At 41.5% G+C, this 15,769-nt stretch overlaps 1 protein-coding gene and 1 pseudogene across 1 annotated transcript; one reads left to right on the top strand and one right to left on the bottom strand.

The window, feature by feature from the left end:
- Positions 3,060 to 9,503, top strand: LOC8068494 (probable sulfate transporter 3.3). Its single transcript, XM_002448617.2, has 12 exons — positions 3,060 to 3,595; positions 3,828 to 3,876; positions 3,985 to 4,364; positions 4,518 to 4,583; positions 6,971 to 7,084; positions 7,184 to 7,300; positions 7,474 to 7,600; positions 7,721 to 8,007; positions 8,087 to 8,277; positions 8,383 to 8,462; positions 8,857 to 8,933; positions 9,024 to 9,503. Exons 1-12 carry the CDS (start codon positions 3,218 to 3,220, stop codon positions 9,171 to 9,173), a joined length of 2,016 nt encoding a protein of 671 aa, XP_002448662.1. The 5' UTR covers positions 3,060 to 3,217; the 3' UTR covers positions 9,174 to 9,503.
- On the bottom strand, positions 9,312 to 15,328 carry LOC8068493 (annotated as a pseudogene).

The raw sequence follows: 15,769 nt of genomic DNA, 5'->3' as shown, positions 1-15,769 counted from the left end.
ATGTGCCATGCGACTCTTGAGGGGAGGCTGGTGGGCCTATCTTAGATTATTTTTTTCTATCTTTTGGCCTGTTCTACGAATTTTGAAAAATTATTTATAGTGGTGGCTTGTGTAAGCATGCCGGCCGCTAGAGTAGATTGATTTATATCGGTGGTATCCTTCAGAAAACCCTCAGTACAAATATTTACACATGTAGTTCTTAAGTGACGGCAATAAAATACGTTGATTTTTACTGACCTTTCATCCTACCGGTTTGTGGAAACACCGGTGTAAATAAAAAAAATGATGACAATAAAAAATATTTTCTGTACAGTGACATTTTCTGTTAATAATTCCTGCTAGATGGCTTTCCAACGTGTGCAATCGTAATTATGTGCCATGAGTAGTATATCTGTTAATCTGACTCCAGAACCTTTTTGTTATCATCTCTAACAGAGAACTTGCTGTAATAACGTGGTTTTTAAGCCTCCGATCACGACAGTTCCTATTTAACATGACTACAATGTACATGTTCGCACTTGTAGTCATGCCGAGTAACACTGCATGGCTGAATATTTAATGTGATGGGGTGAAAAGTTTTTTAAAAAAACTAAACAGGGCCTTATGCACACTGCCGCATGCATGAATATGTGTTCTACGGTGGCACACACACATCGTACATACATTCTTTTAGTTTTTTTATATATAAATAGTGAGAGAAGTGATTAACTAAGATACATGTATATGAGATACTTTGGGTTATCTGTTTCCATAGTGACATATGTGTGGGTACAGTAGTTTAGATGCAGATTTAGTGATTGCTTTAGTTTGTTTTTAAATAATAACATTACTCCCTCCATCCTGTAATATAGTGCATTCTATCATTCAAACTTTATTCTTCAAATATAATGCATTAGATAAACTTTTTTTCTATTAAATTCTTTCTGTTTATCAACCAATCATCACTTCACGTTGATAATAGTCTCTGATTAGGAAATAAAATAACGGTGTATGTGTCTTTTATGTTCTCTCTTAATTTGTCTTAAAATATCTAAAATGCACTATATTACAGGACAAAGAGAGTAGTGTGCAATTGAGATGCAAAATTAGGGATTGCTTCCGTTTATTTTTTTTAATAATGTCATATACTCATGTGTGCTACTGAGATGTGGATTAGGTGGTTAGTTTAGACTATTGTGCGTTACCTATAAGGAGGTTTTGGAGTTATTGTTACATTTTGTAATAGAAAATGTATGTGATTTAAAAGTAAAGTGGGTCCAACAACTATTGTTATCAATTCTACAAACTCGATGTGGCCATAATTATTTGTGTGTGTGTGTTGGGTGGGGGCGAGGGGGTTGTCCTGGTATTACTCTATTTTATGCATTATGTTGGAAATAATCCATAAACAATATTTTTAGCCACATCTTTTTAGGAAAGCGAACAGACTTAGGCAAGATGTTATTATATTATTAGTTCCCAAATGTTCCAAATAACTATATATCCCTTATTTGTCACTAGCATGATTAGTCATTATATTAGAGCAGGATAGTAAAGGGTTAAGGCATTGTATGCCAAGATGTAGGAGAGTGAAGGAGAGAGAAGAGAATTGGAGTTTACAAGAACCAAGAATCTTTATGAGAGAAGCAATTAGTAGCCCATAGATGAGCTAACTACTATATGAATGGGCTAATAAATAGGTTGTAAGTGTAGATACAACTAACAACGAGCTATATTATTAATCCTTCTCTTACTCTATAAATTAAATCTCCTAAGAACGAAGATAATAATACAACATGTTGCTAGTTGTCAGCCCATCTCTTACCCATTTATATGGTAGTTAGATCTTCACTATTAATATATAATCTACTTTCTTCTCTCACAAAATTTCTTAGTTGGCTATAAACTTAGAGCATCTCCAACAATTTGGCACATCTATAATCGTTTAGCAAAATAAAAAAATCATCTCTAACAATTTGGCATCCCAATTTCCCATCTTTCTCGTCATGCTTAGTGGGGCTCTTCGTTCGTTTAGCGGAGCTCTTCGCTCGCTTAGTGGGGCTCTTCGTTTTGTTAGCGGGTTTTTGGGTTTTTTGAAACAAAATTTACCAAACTGTTGAAGATGAGTCTTTTTTTTCTCCCCATATTATTTTAGGAGTTGGCAAACAACAAGATTTGGGAAATAAATTTTGCCAAACAGTTAACCCATTTTCCTTCTATAACCTCTTCTCTTTCCTTCATCGCTACATTTAGCCCACCTACATTCTATTTATTCTTGCTCTAAGGCTAGTCTCAATGCATGTTTCATGAGAGTGTCATGCACATTAAATAGGGTGCCACATAAGCAAAATTACTGACTTGGTAGGGTCATTAAATGAAGGAGTTTTATCAGATGAGAGAGGAGTTTCATCCCCATGAAACTCATCTGGCTCTGTGCCATAAAACTATGCATTGAGACTACCTAACACACCTCATGATATAATATTCGTTGGGATCTTAGTTTGACCTTTGGCACTCACCCCTATGAAGCATGTCAGAAACACGAGATACGTGTACGCGTGCAGCATCTCGAATTGCCAAGCGTGAAATTCCTCTCATTCTCCGTGCCACACAGGTCAGGCCACCACTAGAGTGTGTGAAGCAATAATTAATACTAATGAATTTAGATGATCATGCTCTATAGGTCAAAGGATCAATTATGTGCGTGAATCTTTAATTCTTTCTATGCTGCACATGTAGACACCAAGGAATATATTAGTGCTGCATGGGCCCGGTCCCCCTACTTTACCTTATATATGAGAATGAGATCATGCAATGGTGATGTTAAATTAAAGCAAGTAAAAGTGGTGGTGTAGATGGATGGTTTGTTTCTCTGTCATGTGTCATCACAAGCGATGGTGGTGGTATCAAATCTTTGAAATGGAATCCTGTCCATGAGTAAAAACTGCCGATTTAGATGTGTGCCTCGATCTGCCTAATTATTGGACACCAACCCTACCCCTTGTGTCGCCTTTGCATGGTTCCCTCTCTTCTCTCCCCCTTTCTCTCAAGTTGCGTACAGCTTTTCTTCTTCCTTTCAAGCTGCTAATATATAGCGGCCTCTTCTTCCTCTCCTTTATATCTACCTTGGACTTGGACGCCGGAGGAGCTAGCTAGTGAGCTACCAACAAGGCCCATCTTCCTTCCTCTTGTAGGCTGCAAGCAGCAGTGTCACCTCTCAGTCTCATCAGTCACACACATGGTGGGTATGAGAGGTGCCTACGGTGGTGGTGGTGGTGCTAACAATGACAGCAAGAGCGGCCGGCCGCATCATGGAGGCGGCATGGCGGGGGCGGCGACGACGACGACAGAGCAGGAGATTGCGGCGATGTCAGTGCACAAGGTGGCGCCGCCGCCGGCGCGGAGCACGGCGAGCAAGATGAAGGCGAGGGTGAAGGAGACCTTCTTCCCCGACGACCCGTTCCGGGCGTTCAAGGGGCAGCCTCTGGGGTTGCAGTGGCTCATGGCGGTCAGGTACCTCTTCCCCATCCTCGACTGGATGCCGAGCTACTCCTTCTCGCTCTTCAAGTCCGACCTCGTCGCCGGCCTCACCATTGCCAGCCTCGCCATTCCTCAGGCAAGCAGCATCTGGATTTTTTTTTCCCCTGCCGTTTCAATGGAACTTCTGTACTAGTCCAGCTGCATACTCCAGTTTCTGTGTAGGAGTATTTGCAAGCTTGTTTGGAGCGATTTAGTACTTTATTGTGCCAACGTACTGTTTTCGTACCGTATTAATCATTAAATAATCCCAGCTGCATGCATGCTCGCATGCACACACACACGATTAATTCTTGGCTTCATGCATGCAGGGCATTAGCTACGCGAAGCTGGCAAGTTTGCCTCCAATAATCGGGCTGTGTACGTATCTGTATCTCTGCTGGCGAGCGTCTGTCTCTGTATATACGTAATTTCAAGTGCTGACTGAGCAAAGAATTTGATGCTTGCTGGTTGCGCAAATACATGCAGATTCGAGCTTCGTGCCGCCGATGGTGTACGCGGTGCTGGGGAGCTCACGGGACCTGGCGGTGGGCCCGGTGTCGATCGCGTCGCTGATCATGGGGTCCATGCTGCGACAGGCCGTGAGCCCCACCGCGGAGCCGGTGCTGTTCCTGCAGCTGGCCTTCACCTCGACTCTGTTCGCGGGGCTGGTGCAGGCATCCCTGGGCATCCTCAGGCTCGGGTTCGTCATCGATTTCCTGTCCAAGGCGACGCTGGTGGGGTTCATGGCCGGCGCCGCCATCATCGTGGCGCTGCAGCAGCTCAAGGCGCTGCTGGGCATCGTCCACTTCACCACCGAGATGGGCATCGTCCCCGTCATGGCCTCCGTCTTCCACCACACCAACGAGGTGACCGATCTGTTCTGATCTCACGGGCACACGGGCCCGGCGGCCGCCGCCTTAGCTATATATATATATATATATATATATATATATATATATAGCCAATGCATGCAATTTATTGACGTACGGGCTCACATGCATGAACGTGTGTGTTTGCAGTGGTCGTGGCAGACGATTCTCATGGGCGTCTGCTTCCTCGTCTTCCTGCTGTCGGCGAGGCATGTGGTACGTACGTACACACATGTGCATATATGATCTCTTCTCCAACTCGTCAATTGTACTCATGTGCTGTACTGTGCTACGTACATAAATCCCCTCTTGTCGTACGTGTGCCTCGATCGATCGTTGGCACTTGGCAGGGTCGACGACTAGCTAGTGTGTCGTTTTCTGGTATGGGTACGTACGTACGTGGCGCTGCCCAGCACCGTTGGCCGCTCTAGTCCACAGTAAAGCACCAGCAGCAGTAGCATGCGTTTTCGCGTTCGCATGCCTTTCTGCTCGTTTATTTTTGCTGTGTCTGTCGCAGACACACACACACACACTAGTAGTGCTTAGGTCCTCATCATGCGGCATCGGCAACGGGCGGCTACAAACCTAGCTACGTCGATCATGTACTTAGTAGGATCGACTGTCACTAAAATCTTTAATTTCTAGAGTTTTTTGAAGTCAAAGTTTTAAACTTTGATCAAATTTTAAAAAATAATAAATTTATAGTACCAAATTAGTACTATTAGATTTATATAGAATATATTTTTATAAAATACTCATTTTATGTTATAAATATTATTATGTTTTTTTTATAAAATTGGTCAATTTTTTTTTAAAAATAACTGACAAGAATTTTAGAAATTGAAGCTTTTAAGGACAAAAGGTATATATGTATATATGGGACGTGTGTGTACGTGCTATATATAGGGCCTGTTTGGTACAACTCACAACAGCTTCATGAGCTGTTTTCTTTTTTGCCAAACACTTATTTTCAAAACAGCTTCATGGGTGAAGCTGTTTTTCTCCTCCTCTCACAAAGACATAAGTTGGATGAAGCTAGAAAAAAGTAGCTTATTGCAGCTTCTCCCTCATTTCTCTCTCTCAACTGTGTATGAAGTAGTTGGTGAAGCTATTTTGTCAAACACTTTTTCCAAAACAGCTCAGCTTCATCTAGAAAGTCACTCATGAAGCTATTTTCTAAAAAAACAACTTTACTAGTGAAGTTGAGCTGTGCCCAAACGGCTTGAGCCGGCTGCGCTATCTCCTGCTCCTGAGACGTGAGACCGCAGAGACCCCAGGTACCGAATTAACCCCACGGCAGAAGAAGATTCTGAGGACAACGAGTAGTGCCCCGGGCCGGGCCGGGGAGATAGTCGTCATGCGTTCTTGCAGATGCAGTCATGGATGAAGTGATCGCTCTCTATCGATCTGACCCTGCATTGGAAGGATCTGTGCGTCATTTTTCAGTTCTGGTCCACGGAATCTTGTTGCTGGTCCTGGCACTGGCACAAGAACGCAGTGATATCGTCTCATCGCCTACCGCCGGCAATATACAGTATAGTGTATATACAGTACTGTATTCGCTAGCTGCTAGTACTACTATATTATGCTCCAAAAGCTAACGGTCAAAACTTCGTGTCCAAAACCGGACAATAATGGAGCTATGCTAGCTTATATATATATAGATGGTAGAGGTCTAGCGCGGACCCATTTGGACGATTTTGTGTGTGTGTGTGTGTGTGTTGTTGTTGTTGGTGGATCCAAAGTTTGCTACGTATTAGCAACGTTGGAAGCTACCGGTACTGTGATATCAGCCATGACAATACGTAGTCGTCTGTTCACGTGGTGAGCAATGGACGGCACGTCGGCAATTGAGGTCTACTATATGCATGTCAGATGTGTCATGTATGTGAGGACAACTATGCCGTACGTAGACACATGTGAAGAACTTTATGCATGACACGTCTTTCTGAATGATTAATTGATGCTTAACACATGTCCAATTGAACCCGCTCTGCTTCCCATAAGCACGAATCTAGTATTATTAGGTGCTGCTGTCGCTCTGCCAGGCTGAGTTAGGCTACCATTATTGTCTGATCTCTGTTCTGTAGCATGTGTGTCTCTGGCTGTGAAGTTGAACAGAATATCTACAGAACTTTGTTCGTGCTCTGTGTAAAATTTTGCTAGCCATATATGTTGGTTGTGACCGAGATTTTGCTTGGGTCTTGTTTAGTTCCAAAATTTTTTGTAAAATAGGAATAGTACCACTTTCGTTTGTATTTGACAAATATTATTCAATCATGTACTAACTAGACTCAAAAGATTTGTCTCGTCAATTTCGACCAAACCGTGCAATTTTCTTTTATTTTCATCTATATTTAATACTTTATGCATATGTCTAAAGATTCGATGTGACGGGTAATCTGGAAAATTTTGCAAAATTTTTAGGAATCTAAACAAGGCCTTGCTAAACATGCCTTCTCTGCAAGCCTGGAACCGTGTTTGCTGCTGGTTCTGAAATGACTGTGGTGTCAGAGAAAAAGTTGATTTCAGAATCTCATCTACATTCTGGATGCAGTCCATCTGCAGTGACACTTTTTCCAACTCGTCGTCCCTGTATGCAGAGCATAAGATGGCCAAAACTTTTCTGGGTTTCAGCATGCGCACCCCTGGCATCTGTCATCATCTCGACCCTACTTGTTTACCTCTTCAAAGCTCAGAATCATGGCATTAGCATTGTAAGAACTGAAACATCTGGAAGGAATTTTGTTTTGCTAGTTGTCTTTGCAACAGGGTGACAATCAAGGATTTTGTTTTCCTGAATCTTTTCACTACAGATTGGGCAGCTCAAGTGTGGCCTGAACCGCCCTTCATGGGACAAGCTATTGTTTGACACAACATATTTAGGCCTCACCATGAAGACTGGCCTTATCACTGGAATCATCTCTCTTACGGTATGGCTTACACATCGTTTTTTTTATCTTAATCAAGCATTGTGCTTGACAAATCTCTTAGACAAACATATCACATCATACTATTTCGCTAGAATTAAGCAGTTCCGTTGTTTATCATCCAAGTATCACTGGTTCACTGCTAATGGAATGTGGATGTAATTTCACCACTGCAGGAGGGAATAGCGGTTGGTAGAACATTTGCCTCAATTAGGGGCTACCAAGTAGATGGAAACAAAGAAATGATGGCCATAGGGTTGATGAACGTTGTTGGCTCATGTACATCATGCTATGTAACAACAGGTATGGTCTTTTTTCGCCAAATCATGTCCAATCTTTGCCCATATTCTTAGCAAATTTCTAGGATCAATACCAAGCAAGGTAGTAGGGAATGATCATTGGCTTTCTCTTATTTTTCACCAGGAGCATTCTCCCGCTCTGCTGTAAACCACAATGCCGGCTGCAAGACTGCCATGTCCAATGTGATCATGGCACTGACTGTGATGGTCACGCTGCTGTTCCTTATGCCGTTATTTGTGTATACTCCCAATGTTGTCCTTGGAGCAATCATTATCGCTGCGGTTATCGGCCTGATTGATTTGCCAGCTGTGTACCACATCTGGAAGATGGACAAGATGGATTTTCTGGTGTGTGTTTGTGCATTTGCCGGCGTCATCTTCATCTCAGTCCAAGAAGGCCTGGCAATAGCGGTAGGGATACTAGTTGTGCTTCAATGTGCATGCTCTATTTGCTTGGTACTCACATTTATTTTTATAAAAAAAAATGCAGGTTGGTATATCTATATTTAGGGTATTGATGCAGATCACAAGGCCAAAGATGATGGTTCAAGGAAACATCAAAGGGACTGATATTTACAGGGACCTACATCACTACAAGGAGGCGCAAAGAGTTTCCGGGTTCTTGATCTTGGCCATTGAAGCACCAATAAACTTCGCTAACTGCAACTACCTGAATGAAAGGTAACAGCAATTTCCTTGCAATTCAGTATGTACTCTATCATTTCACTTGCATGATAAACATAGAGAACAAGTTGACAGATATATATCTGTTATTTCCATTTGCAGGATTAAAAGATGGATAGAGGAAGAATCTTTTGAACAGGATAAACATACTGAACTCCATTTCATAATCTTGGATCTATCAGGTCAGTGACTTATTACAGGATATATGGCATGTTTTTTTTCTTAGACACGTAGGAGAACTGCGCATCAATATATTAAGATAAATAAAACGGAACTATCCGGCATTGTTCATTGGAACTATTTTGTGAAATAAAATTGGCGTCTTTAAAAAAAGATAGAGGAAAATTAACAGCTACAGATAGTTCTGGATTAGCTTGTCATTATGTAAAATTTGCTTTGCTAGTTGTCAAGTGCCACCTAACAGTAAGTTTGCAAAGTTTTATTTTAGACCAGAAACAAAGAAAATGCAATGTCTGCAATGTATTAAAAATAGCTGTGTACAAAATAGTTGCCTCTGTAATACTTTATAATATTTTCTGTTTTGTGACTAACAAATAAGAGAAATTATATTTTCAGCTGTTCCTACAATTGACACAAGTGGCATAGCGTTCCTCATTGACATAAAGAAATCAATAGAGAAACGTGGTCTGGAGGTATGCTCTTCAGATATGAAACTTCAATTATTCAAATAAAAATTGAAAATGGTTTTTTAAACAGCAAATTAACTTTTTATTGCATTGCAGCTTGTGCTTGTCAATCCAACTGGAGAGGTCATGGAGAAAATACAGCGAGCAAACGAGGCTCAAAACTATTTTAGGCCAGATTGCTTGTATTTGACCACTGCTGAAGCAGTCGCTTCACTTTCTGCACTTGCCAAGATGACAAAACCCTAAATGGATTGCTGAATTGTCATTGTGTTCATCCATTGCACTGTTAAAACTTTCGGTGCAGGATTTTCTGTCATGGGAACTTGGGAAGTGCATCCAAGGAGTACATCACAGCTATGTCTGTATCTAGTAGAATTCTTCAGATCCATGTGATGCAAATTCAGTAATAGAATGCAAAATTGTTAAGTATTGGAGTACAGAGTACCCATCAATATTTGTGTACATGAAAAAAAATATGACAGTGCGATAGTAGATCTTACTGAAATTATAAATATTAGGTGTTACAAGAGTAGAGACTTTATTTGAATTCATCTATTTACTACAAAGTTCTTTGTTCTTCATCGACCATTGGTACTTTGGAGGTGCACAAGTAGATATATATATACCATAATGCCTAATTGACACCGCACTTTGCAAGATGGCACTCAAGAGTACTAGATAACTTACATGATGCATGAAATCACAGTCATCTTGGAATTTCAGATGATTGTATGAACTCTTTCTCCAAACTGAAGAGTCTAGTACCTTCACTTTCTTTATTTCTGCTGTATGACTCTGCTTCTGGGATATTTTGATTCACTCTTGGGACCCGAGAATTATGATGGACCTTTGAGTTTTGTACATCTTCCAGTGTTGTCTCTACTTGCCTCATTGTAGGTCTTTCTTCACCTTTTAAGCTTAAGCATGCCATTGCAAGCCTCGCAACCTCCTTGGCATCTTCGGTCCCTCCCTCTTCAACAATTTGTGAATCTAGAATATCTGACAAGCGATTATCTCTTATGAGCGAGACAAAGTGTGATGCTAGACTTGCACCCTCCGATGAATGAGAAGAGAAAACTGGTTTAACCCTTGTTAGTAGTTCTGCCAAGATGACACCAAAGCTATAAACATCACTCTTCTCTGTGAGTCGGCTAGTATAGTAGTATTCAGGGTCAAGGTAACCATGAGTTCCTTGGATAGCTGTAAGTACTCCTGTCTCATCTATTGAAATTGATCTTGAAGCTCCAAAATCTGATAACTTTGCTGTCAAAATATCGGTAAGTAGTATATTTGCAGATTTGATGTCTCTATGAAAAACTGATACAGAAGCAGCGGAGTGTAGATATGCGATTGCTCTTGCAGTTTCTAGTGCTATCCTCAGTCTATCTTTCCAAGACAAAGGACTTTCACTTTGGCTGTGAAGATGATATGATAGAGTTCCATTGGATATGAACTCATATACCAACAAAGGAACTTCTGTTTCAAGGCAACAACCGAATAGCTTCAGCACATTCCTATGGTTAGTTTGCGAAAGTATGACGACCTCATTTATGAACTGATCAATTTCCTTTTGAACTATAATTTTGGACTTCTTGATAGCCACAACACGTTGATCAGATAAGATCCCTTTGTAGACTGTGCCATGGCCTCCACCTCCTAGAATGCGATTCTGGTCAAAATTATTCGTTGCTTGTTCTAATTCTTCTAAGCTGAAAATCTTCAACCTCTCAGCTATATCTTTATTTGAGGTGATTAACTGTTGGAGAAGCAAGCCATGGTTTCTCTTGAAAAAAAAAATCCCTCAGCTTCTTGGCCTTTTGTTGTTTGAGTTTCTTAGTGATTTTTGCAACACCAAGAAGTGAAAATAATAGGCCAAAACCAGCACTAATTGCTATTATAGTAATTAAACCTGTAGAATTCAACCCAAGGATTTATGATAGAATACAAGTAGCATATAATATTTTCAAAAGAGTGACTAGACCATGAAAAAAATGTTTCCGTTGGACCTATTTAATTCAGGGACACATGGTCAACTGCTGAAATACAATGCATTATTGTACAGTATCTTTTGTTTCTTTTCCTTTTGCCCCATAATTTGATCTAGATGCCCATACTTTGCAATAGCATCAAGGAATAGTTATTTCAAAACTGAAGAAATGTACTACATAATGGATTATCCTCATAACAATAAGGAAAACCTCTTTTCAAGCAAGAGGAAGTCGTATTTTGTACCTGGAAGGCTACTGATCCTTTTCTTTGACGAACATCGGTATGTCCCTGGCAAATTGGTGCAGATGCCATGACATGGGTAAAGATCTGGTTGTTGGCACTCGTCGATATCTGAAAAAATATATAAAAAGATTAATGGTTGCTAGGATCAAAAGAAAGGTATTTCAGAAATGCAGTTTCACACCTTGGCATTTATGAATAGGAAAAGGTCCAAATTACTACCTCCAAGTAGTAACCCCCTAAACTAATGTTTGGTTTGGTTTACTCCCCTTAACTATTTTAGTCAATCCAATTTATCCCTTAACAAGATTTGTCCTTTTTATTTCCCTACACAGAAGCTGAATTTTAAATTCTAAATTTGTGAGGCGACAGTGGACATCATAAAAACTATTTTTTAAAAAAATGCAATATAAATTTCATGCCATTATGTTTAATACAATTTTGTATTTCTAGTGTTAATTTATTTTTTATGTCGTAACCTATCAAAATAAGGATACAATTTTTTATGGTTCTAGCTATCCCCTTATAAAATTGAAACTAAAAATCAACTTGAATGTGGAGAAACAAAAAAAAGGACAAATTTTGTTGACGGGTAAATTGGACTAACAGATATAATAGAGGGGTAAAGCAAACCAAACATTAACTTGGGGTGTTATCTGGACATAGAACATACTTGAGGATAGTATTTTGGACTTTTTCCTTCACATGAATATTATAAGCTAAAACGTTAAAACACGTTGACTAGCGTGACTTAATTATTTGTTGCCAAGAACCAAGGTCACTCTTATGACGAACAAAAGAGAGACAGACGGGTACAAAAGTGGCATATATTGGCATTCATCATCGAGAAAAGGATTACCCCTTGACTACAAGACTTCATACTATAGGTTTTAAAAAGTATAACATTGTCCAAATGACCTTATGATGATTTTGCATGGTTGTATTTTCCACCGTGCCTTATCCCTAATAAATTGGAATTATATAGACCCATATATAAAGATGGGCAAACCTAATGTCTTGCTGAGGAGGGTGTGGATGAGGAGGCAAGAGGGAAGGGACTCATTGGTGACGTAGCCATGATAGGAGAAAGCAATAGGGAGGGTTATGGTATTAGCACAGACAAGGTGCATAAGCTCCATGCTGTCAAGGAGCATCGATAGGTAAAATACGCAGTGGAGGGTGGCGAGCTACTCATGAAAGGTGGGGTAGGAGGGAGAGAGAAGAGGGAGGGAGGCTGTGGGGGAGAAATGGGATGCATGGTACAAACAAAAATAATGTACGTACTTACAAAATAAAGTTTAAATGCAAGCATTTGTCACCATGCTAATTTATCAAGGTACCATGGCGAAATAGCCCTAGAAAACCATCTCGGGGTTCATTCGAAAGATAGATATTTTAAGGGGCACAATATTGAGAGCTTGTCTGCTTGGCAGAAAATGGTTGTAAGTATTGTTCGCTAATTTATTATGAGAGAGAAATATTATTGAATAACTGACAGATTCGGCAGATAAGCTCAAGCGAATAGGCTCTGAGTCTTATAACTAGAGGGGCTTATGTGAGATCAACACTCAATATGTTAGGGAGTTATATACAGTGGTTCATGTTCTTTGTTATCTCACAAACACATTATCATCCACGTAATATGCACCACAAGGTGTTATTTAAATGTTTTTTTTTATGTTTTTAGAGGGGTTTTTAGATCAAAGGATGATAATAGAAATGTCAATAGCTGAGAAGGTTAAGTACGTAGACTTTGTCCAAATTTAATCATATTTTTCTTGCAGCATATGTATTATAGTGGAGGCATGTGAAACCATCTCGTTAAAATCAATAAGGCCAATAGACACATTCAATGAATTGGGACAATTTGAGCTGAGTATCGCAAGAAGTTCTAAGGGATAGTTTTAAAAAATAAAGGGGAAAATTGGCTGGAAGATCTCGTGAGTCATGAAACCTGTGGTTAATATAAGGACAAAGTACATTGGTCCACGTAAGCTGGTAAGCAGTTTCATAGGTTGTCTCATACCGTGCCATATCAGATATTTGATGACATGGAAGTGAGGGAGGGAGGTAAGAGCATCTTCAAGGGTTTTGCATTTGGACTTTGCATTCTTGTAATTTGCTAAAAAATCACAAAAAGAGGTATCCAATGGTTTTGTATTTAGAGTTTGTATTTTGGTCAACTTGGCAAATGAGAGAGCAAACTTGGCATATATGCCAAGCCGCACATGGCTTTGCAAAAGGCCGATATGTGAGGAAAGTCGCGCGGGAAGACGATCGCGAGCGCGCGCGAAGGAAAAAAATCACGGTCGGGTCCACTTTGGCTAATTGTCAACTTAATTATGGAAAACTCTTGGAGATGACCTATTTTTAGACTTTGCATTTTGTTTTGGAAGTTTACAAACAATAACAAATGCCAACTCAATTATGTAAAACCCTTGGAGATACTCTAAGATAAAGTGGTGTTTCATGAAACAACCTCCTAATAAGCTAAAATGTAGGACTACAAGATAACTTATACACTATTGTACATGTGGTTGTTATCATCAACTCACAAACATTTTTGTTGTATGCATAAATTAAGGATCCTAGAATTAATATGAGATAACTTAAAAGACAATCTATTGTACGTGTTATCTCTTAAGTTGTCTCACAATTATATGACACTGTACGAGACTACCTATGAGATAAATTCAGAAAAAGTTAACAAAAATGCCCAACCTAGTTAATTGAAAACTGAAAATGCAAGAACAGGCTCGTCCCTAAGGCCACAGCCTGCCTTTCCCGAGACCTATCAGGCCCATCTTCAGGAGGACTATCAAGCCCAAAATGCTAAACACGGGACAATAATGTGGTCGTCGGTGGACATTCAGGCTACCCGATATATATAAAAAACCAAAATGTTGCTAAATAAAAACCAAAATATAAGGATTACCCTATATAAAAGAACTAAAAATGTCTACTCAGCAGCAAGCAGTACCTTGGCATCCATTAGCGATGTAAGGATTGCCCTCGAATCCTTTGGAGCAGTTGCACCGTGCCCGCCCGACATTGCTTCCAGCAACGCCGTCTTCAACCATGGTGCTATTCAGGCTTATGCATCTGATTCCTCCGATGCTATTGGGGTCATCCGAGCCGAAGAACATGTCCGAATCATGGCCCATATACTGCAGCGACCACTCCAGCACCGTCGGAACCGCCCACGAATCGATGGTTCTCTGTGGCTCGCCGGAGTAGTCCAGTTGCAGGATGGTCGCGTTTCTGACGAACCACTCCTGTTCGGCGATGAACAGCGCTCCCAAGCTCGAGGTCGAGCTGGCGGAACTCTGGACGGCCAGTTCACTGAGCCGGACTCCGTACGACAGCTCCAAGGCGGATGCGGCGATGGGCGTCTGGCAGCAGCCAACCCCGGAGCACGAGGTGTCGCCCAGCAGTTCGAATCCGTCGTCTGCGCACAGCGCCGCGCAGACACTGACGTAGTTGCCCTTGCCGCCCCCCGAAGCGGGGTCGTCGTCGCCGCCATGGACGACGAGGGTGGCGAGGAAGTTGCAGCCCATGGCCACGAACCGGTTGTGCGTGGTGGACACGAAGAGGCGCCCCGCCGTGTCCATCACGCCCGCGGACCACGAGCCGTTGAACCGTATGGAGCTCGAGTTCCCCGGGACCGGGAGCGAGACGCCCAGCATCTTGGTGTGGATCCGCACCGTGCCATCGGCGAGGGAGATGCCGACGACCTCCACGCCGCCGTCGCCCACGAGGAGCCTCGGCGGCCGGCCCGGCGTCTCGTCGCATGTGAGGTTGAATCCCTCGCGGAAGCAGCCGTGGCGGGTGCCGAAAGGGTAGGGGACGGTTATGTTGCCGCACGTCTCCGGGCAGCCGGGCAACGCCACTGGAGCTGCTGCCGCCACTGCTGTTGCCACTGTGAACAGCAGGAACACTAGGGAGACGACGACGATCCTTTTTGCTTCCGTGGAAGTGGAACGGCTAGAGGAAAGCAGCTCCATCTTGCAAACGCTGCTCCAGTCCTTGGCATGAGGAAAACGCCGCGGCTGAAGAGTGAAGACCCGCTTCTTGTTGGATCAGAAAACGCGCGCCGGGCCATATGGAACGGGGAAGCTGAAAGTTCGTCGCGATCGCGTATCATCGCGCGGTCCGCGGTCCGCGCTAATAGAGAATATTTTCTTTGGAGAAATTGTCTATCAGAAGAGAAGATTAGAAGGTGATGTGATGACTAGCTATCCAACAAAACGCGTGCAGCATATAAAACTCTGAAGCAGCTGACTTGCTTGGCTAATAATCTTCTTGCTTGGCTAATAATCCATGGCTGAAGTATTGTTCGCTTGGCTAATAATTCATGGTTTGCTGATTTGTTACGAGAGAGAAAAACACTATTGAATAACTGATAGATTTGATATATAAGCTCAAGTGAACAGGCTGCGGTTAGCCGCTTACCTGTTACCACACCCAGCAATATTAAGGGGGCGTTTGGTTGGAGATGTTAAAGTTTAGTATAGTATTTTTATTTTTATTTGACAATTAGTATGACTAATAAAACTTAAAAGATTTGTCTCGCAAATTATTCTTTATTAGCTATGTTTTTAGTTTCGTAAATA

This window comes from Sorghum bicolor, chromosome 6 (genome assembly GCF_000003195.3).
Source record: "Sorghum bicolor cultivar BTx623 chromosome 6, Sorghum_bicolor_NCBIv3, whole genome shotgun sequence".
Lineage (NCBI taxonomy): Eukaryota > Viridiplantae > Streptophyta > Magnoliopsida > Poales > Poaceae > Sorghum > Sorghum bicolor.
This window is presented reverse-complemented; position numbering and strand designations above follow the sequence as displayed.

Coding starts and splice junctions, on each gene's coding strand:
- LOC8068494 (XM_002448617.2), top strand. CDS start 3,218: ATGGTGGGTATGAGAGGTGCCTACGGTGGTGGTGGTGGTGCTAACAAT. Junction 4,584..6,970: donor TGCTGTCGGCGAGGCATGTG/GTACGTACGTAC, acceptor CCCTGTATGCAG/AGCATAAGATGGCCAAAACT. Junction 8,463..8,856: donor CATAATCTTGGATCTATCAG/GTCAGTGACTTA, acceptor TTATATTTTCAG/CTGTTCCTACAATTGACACA.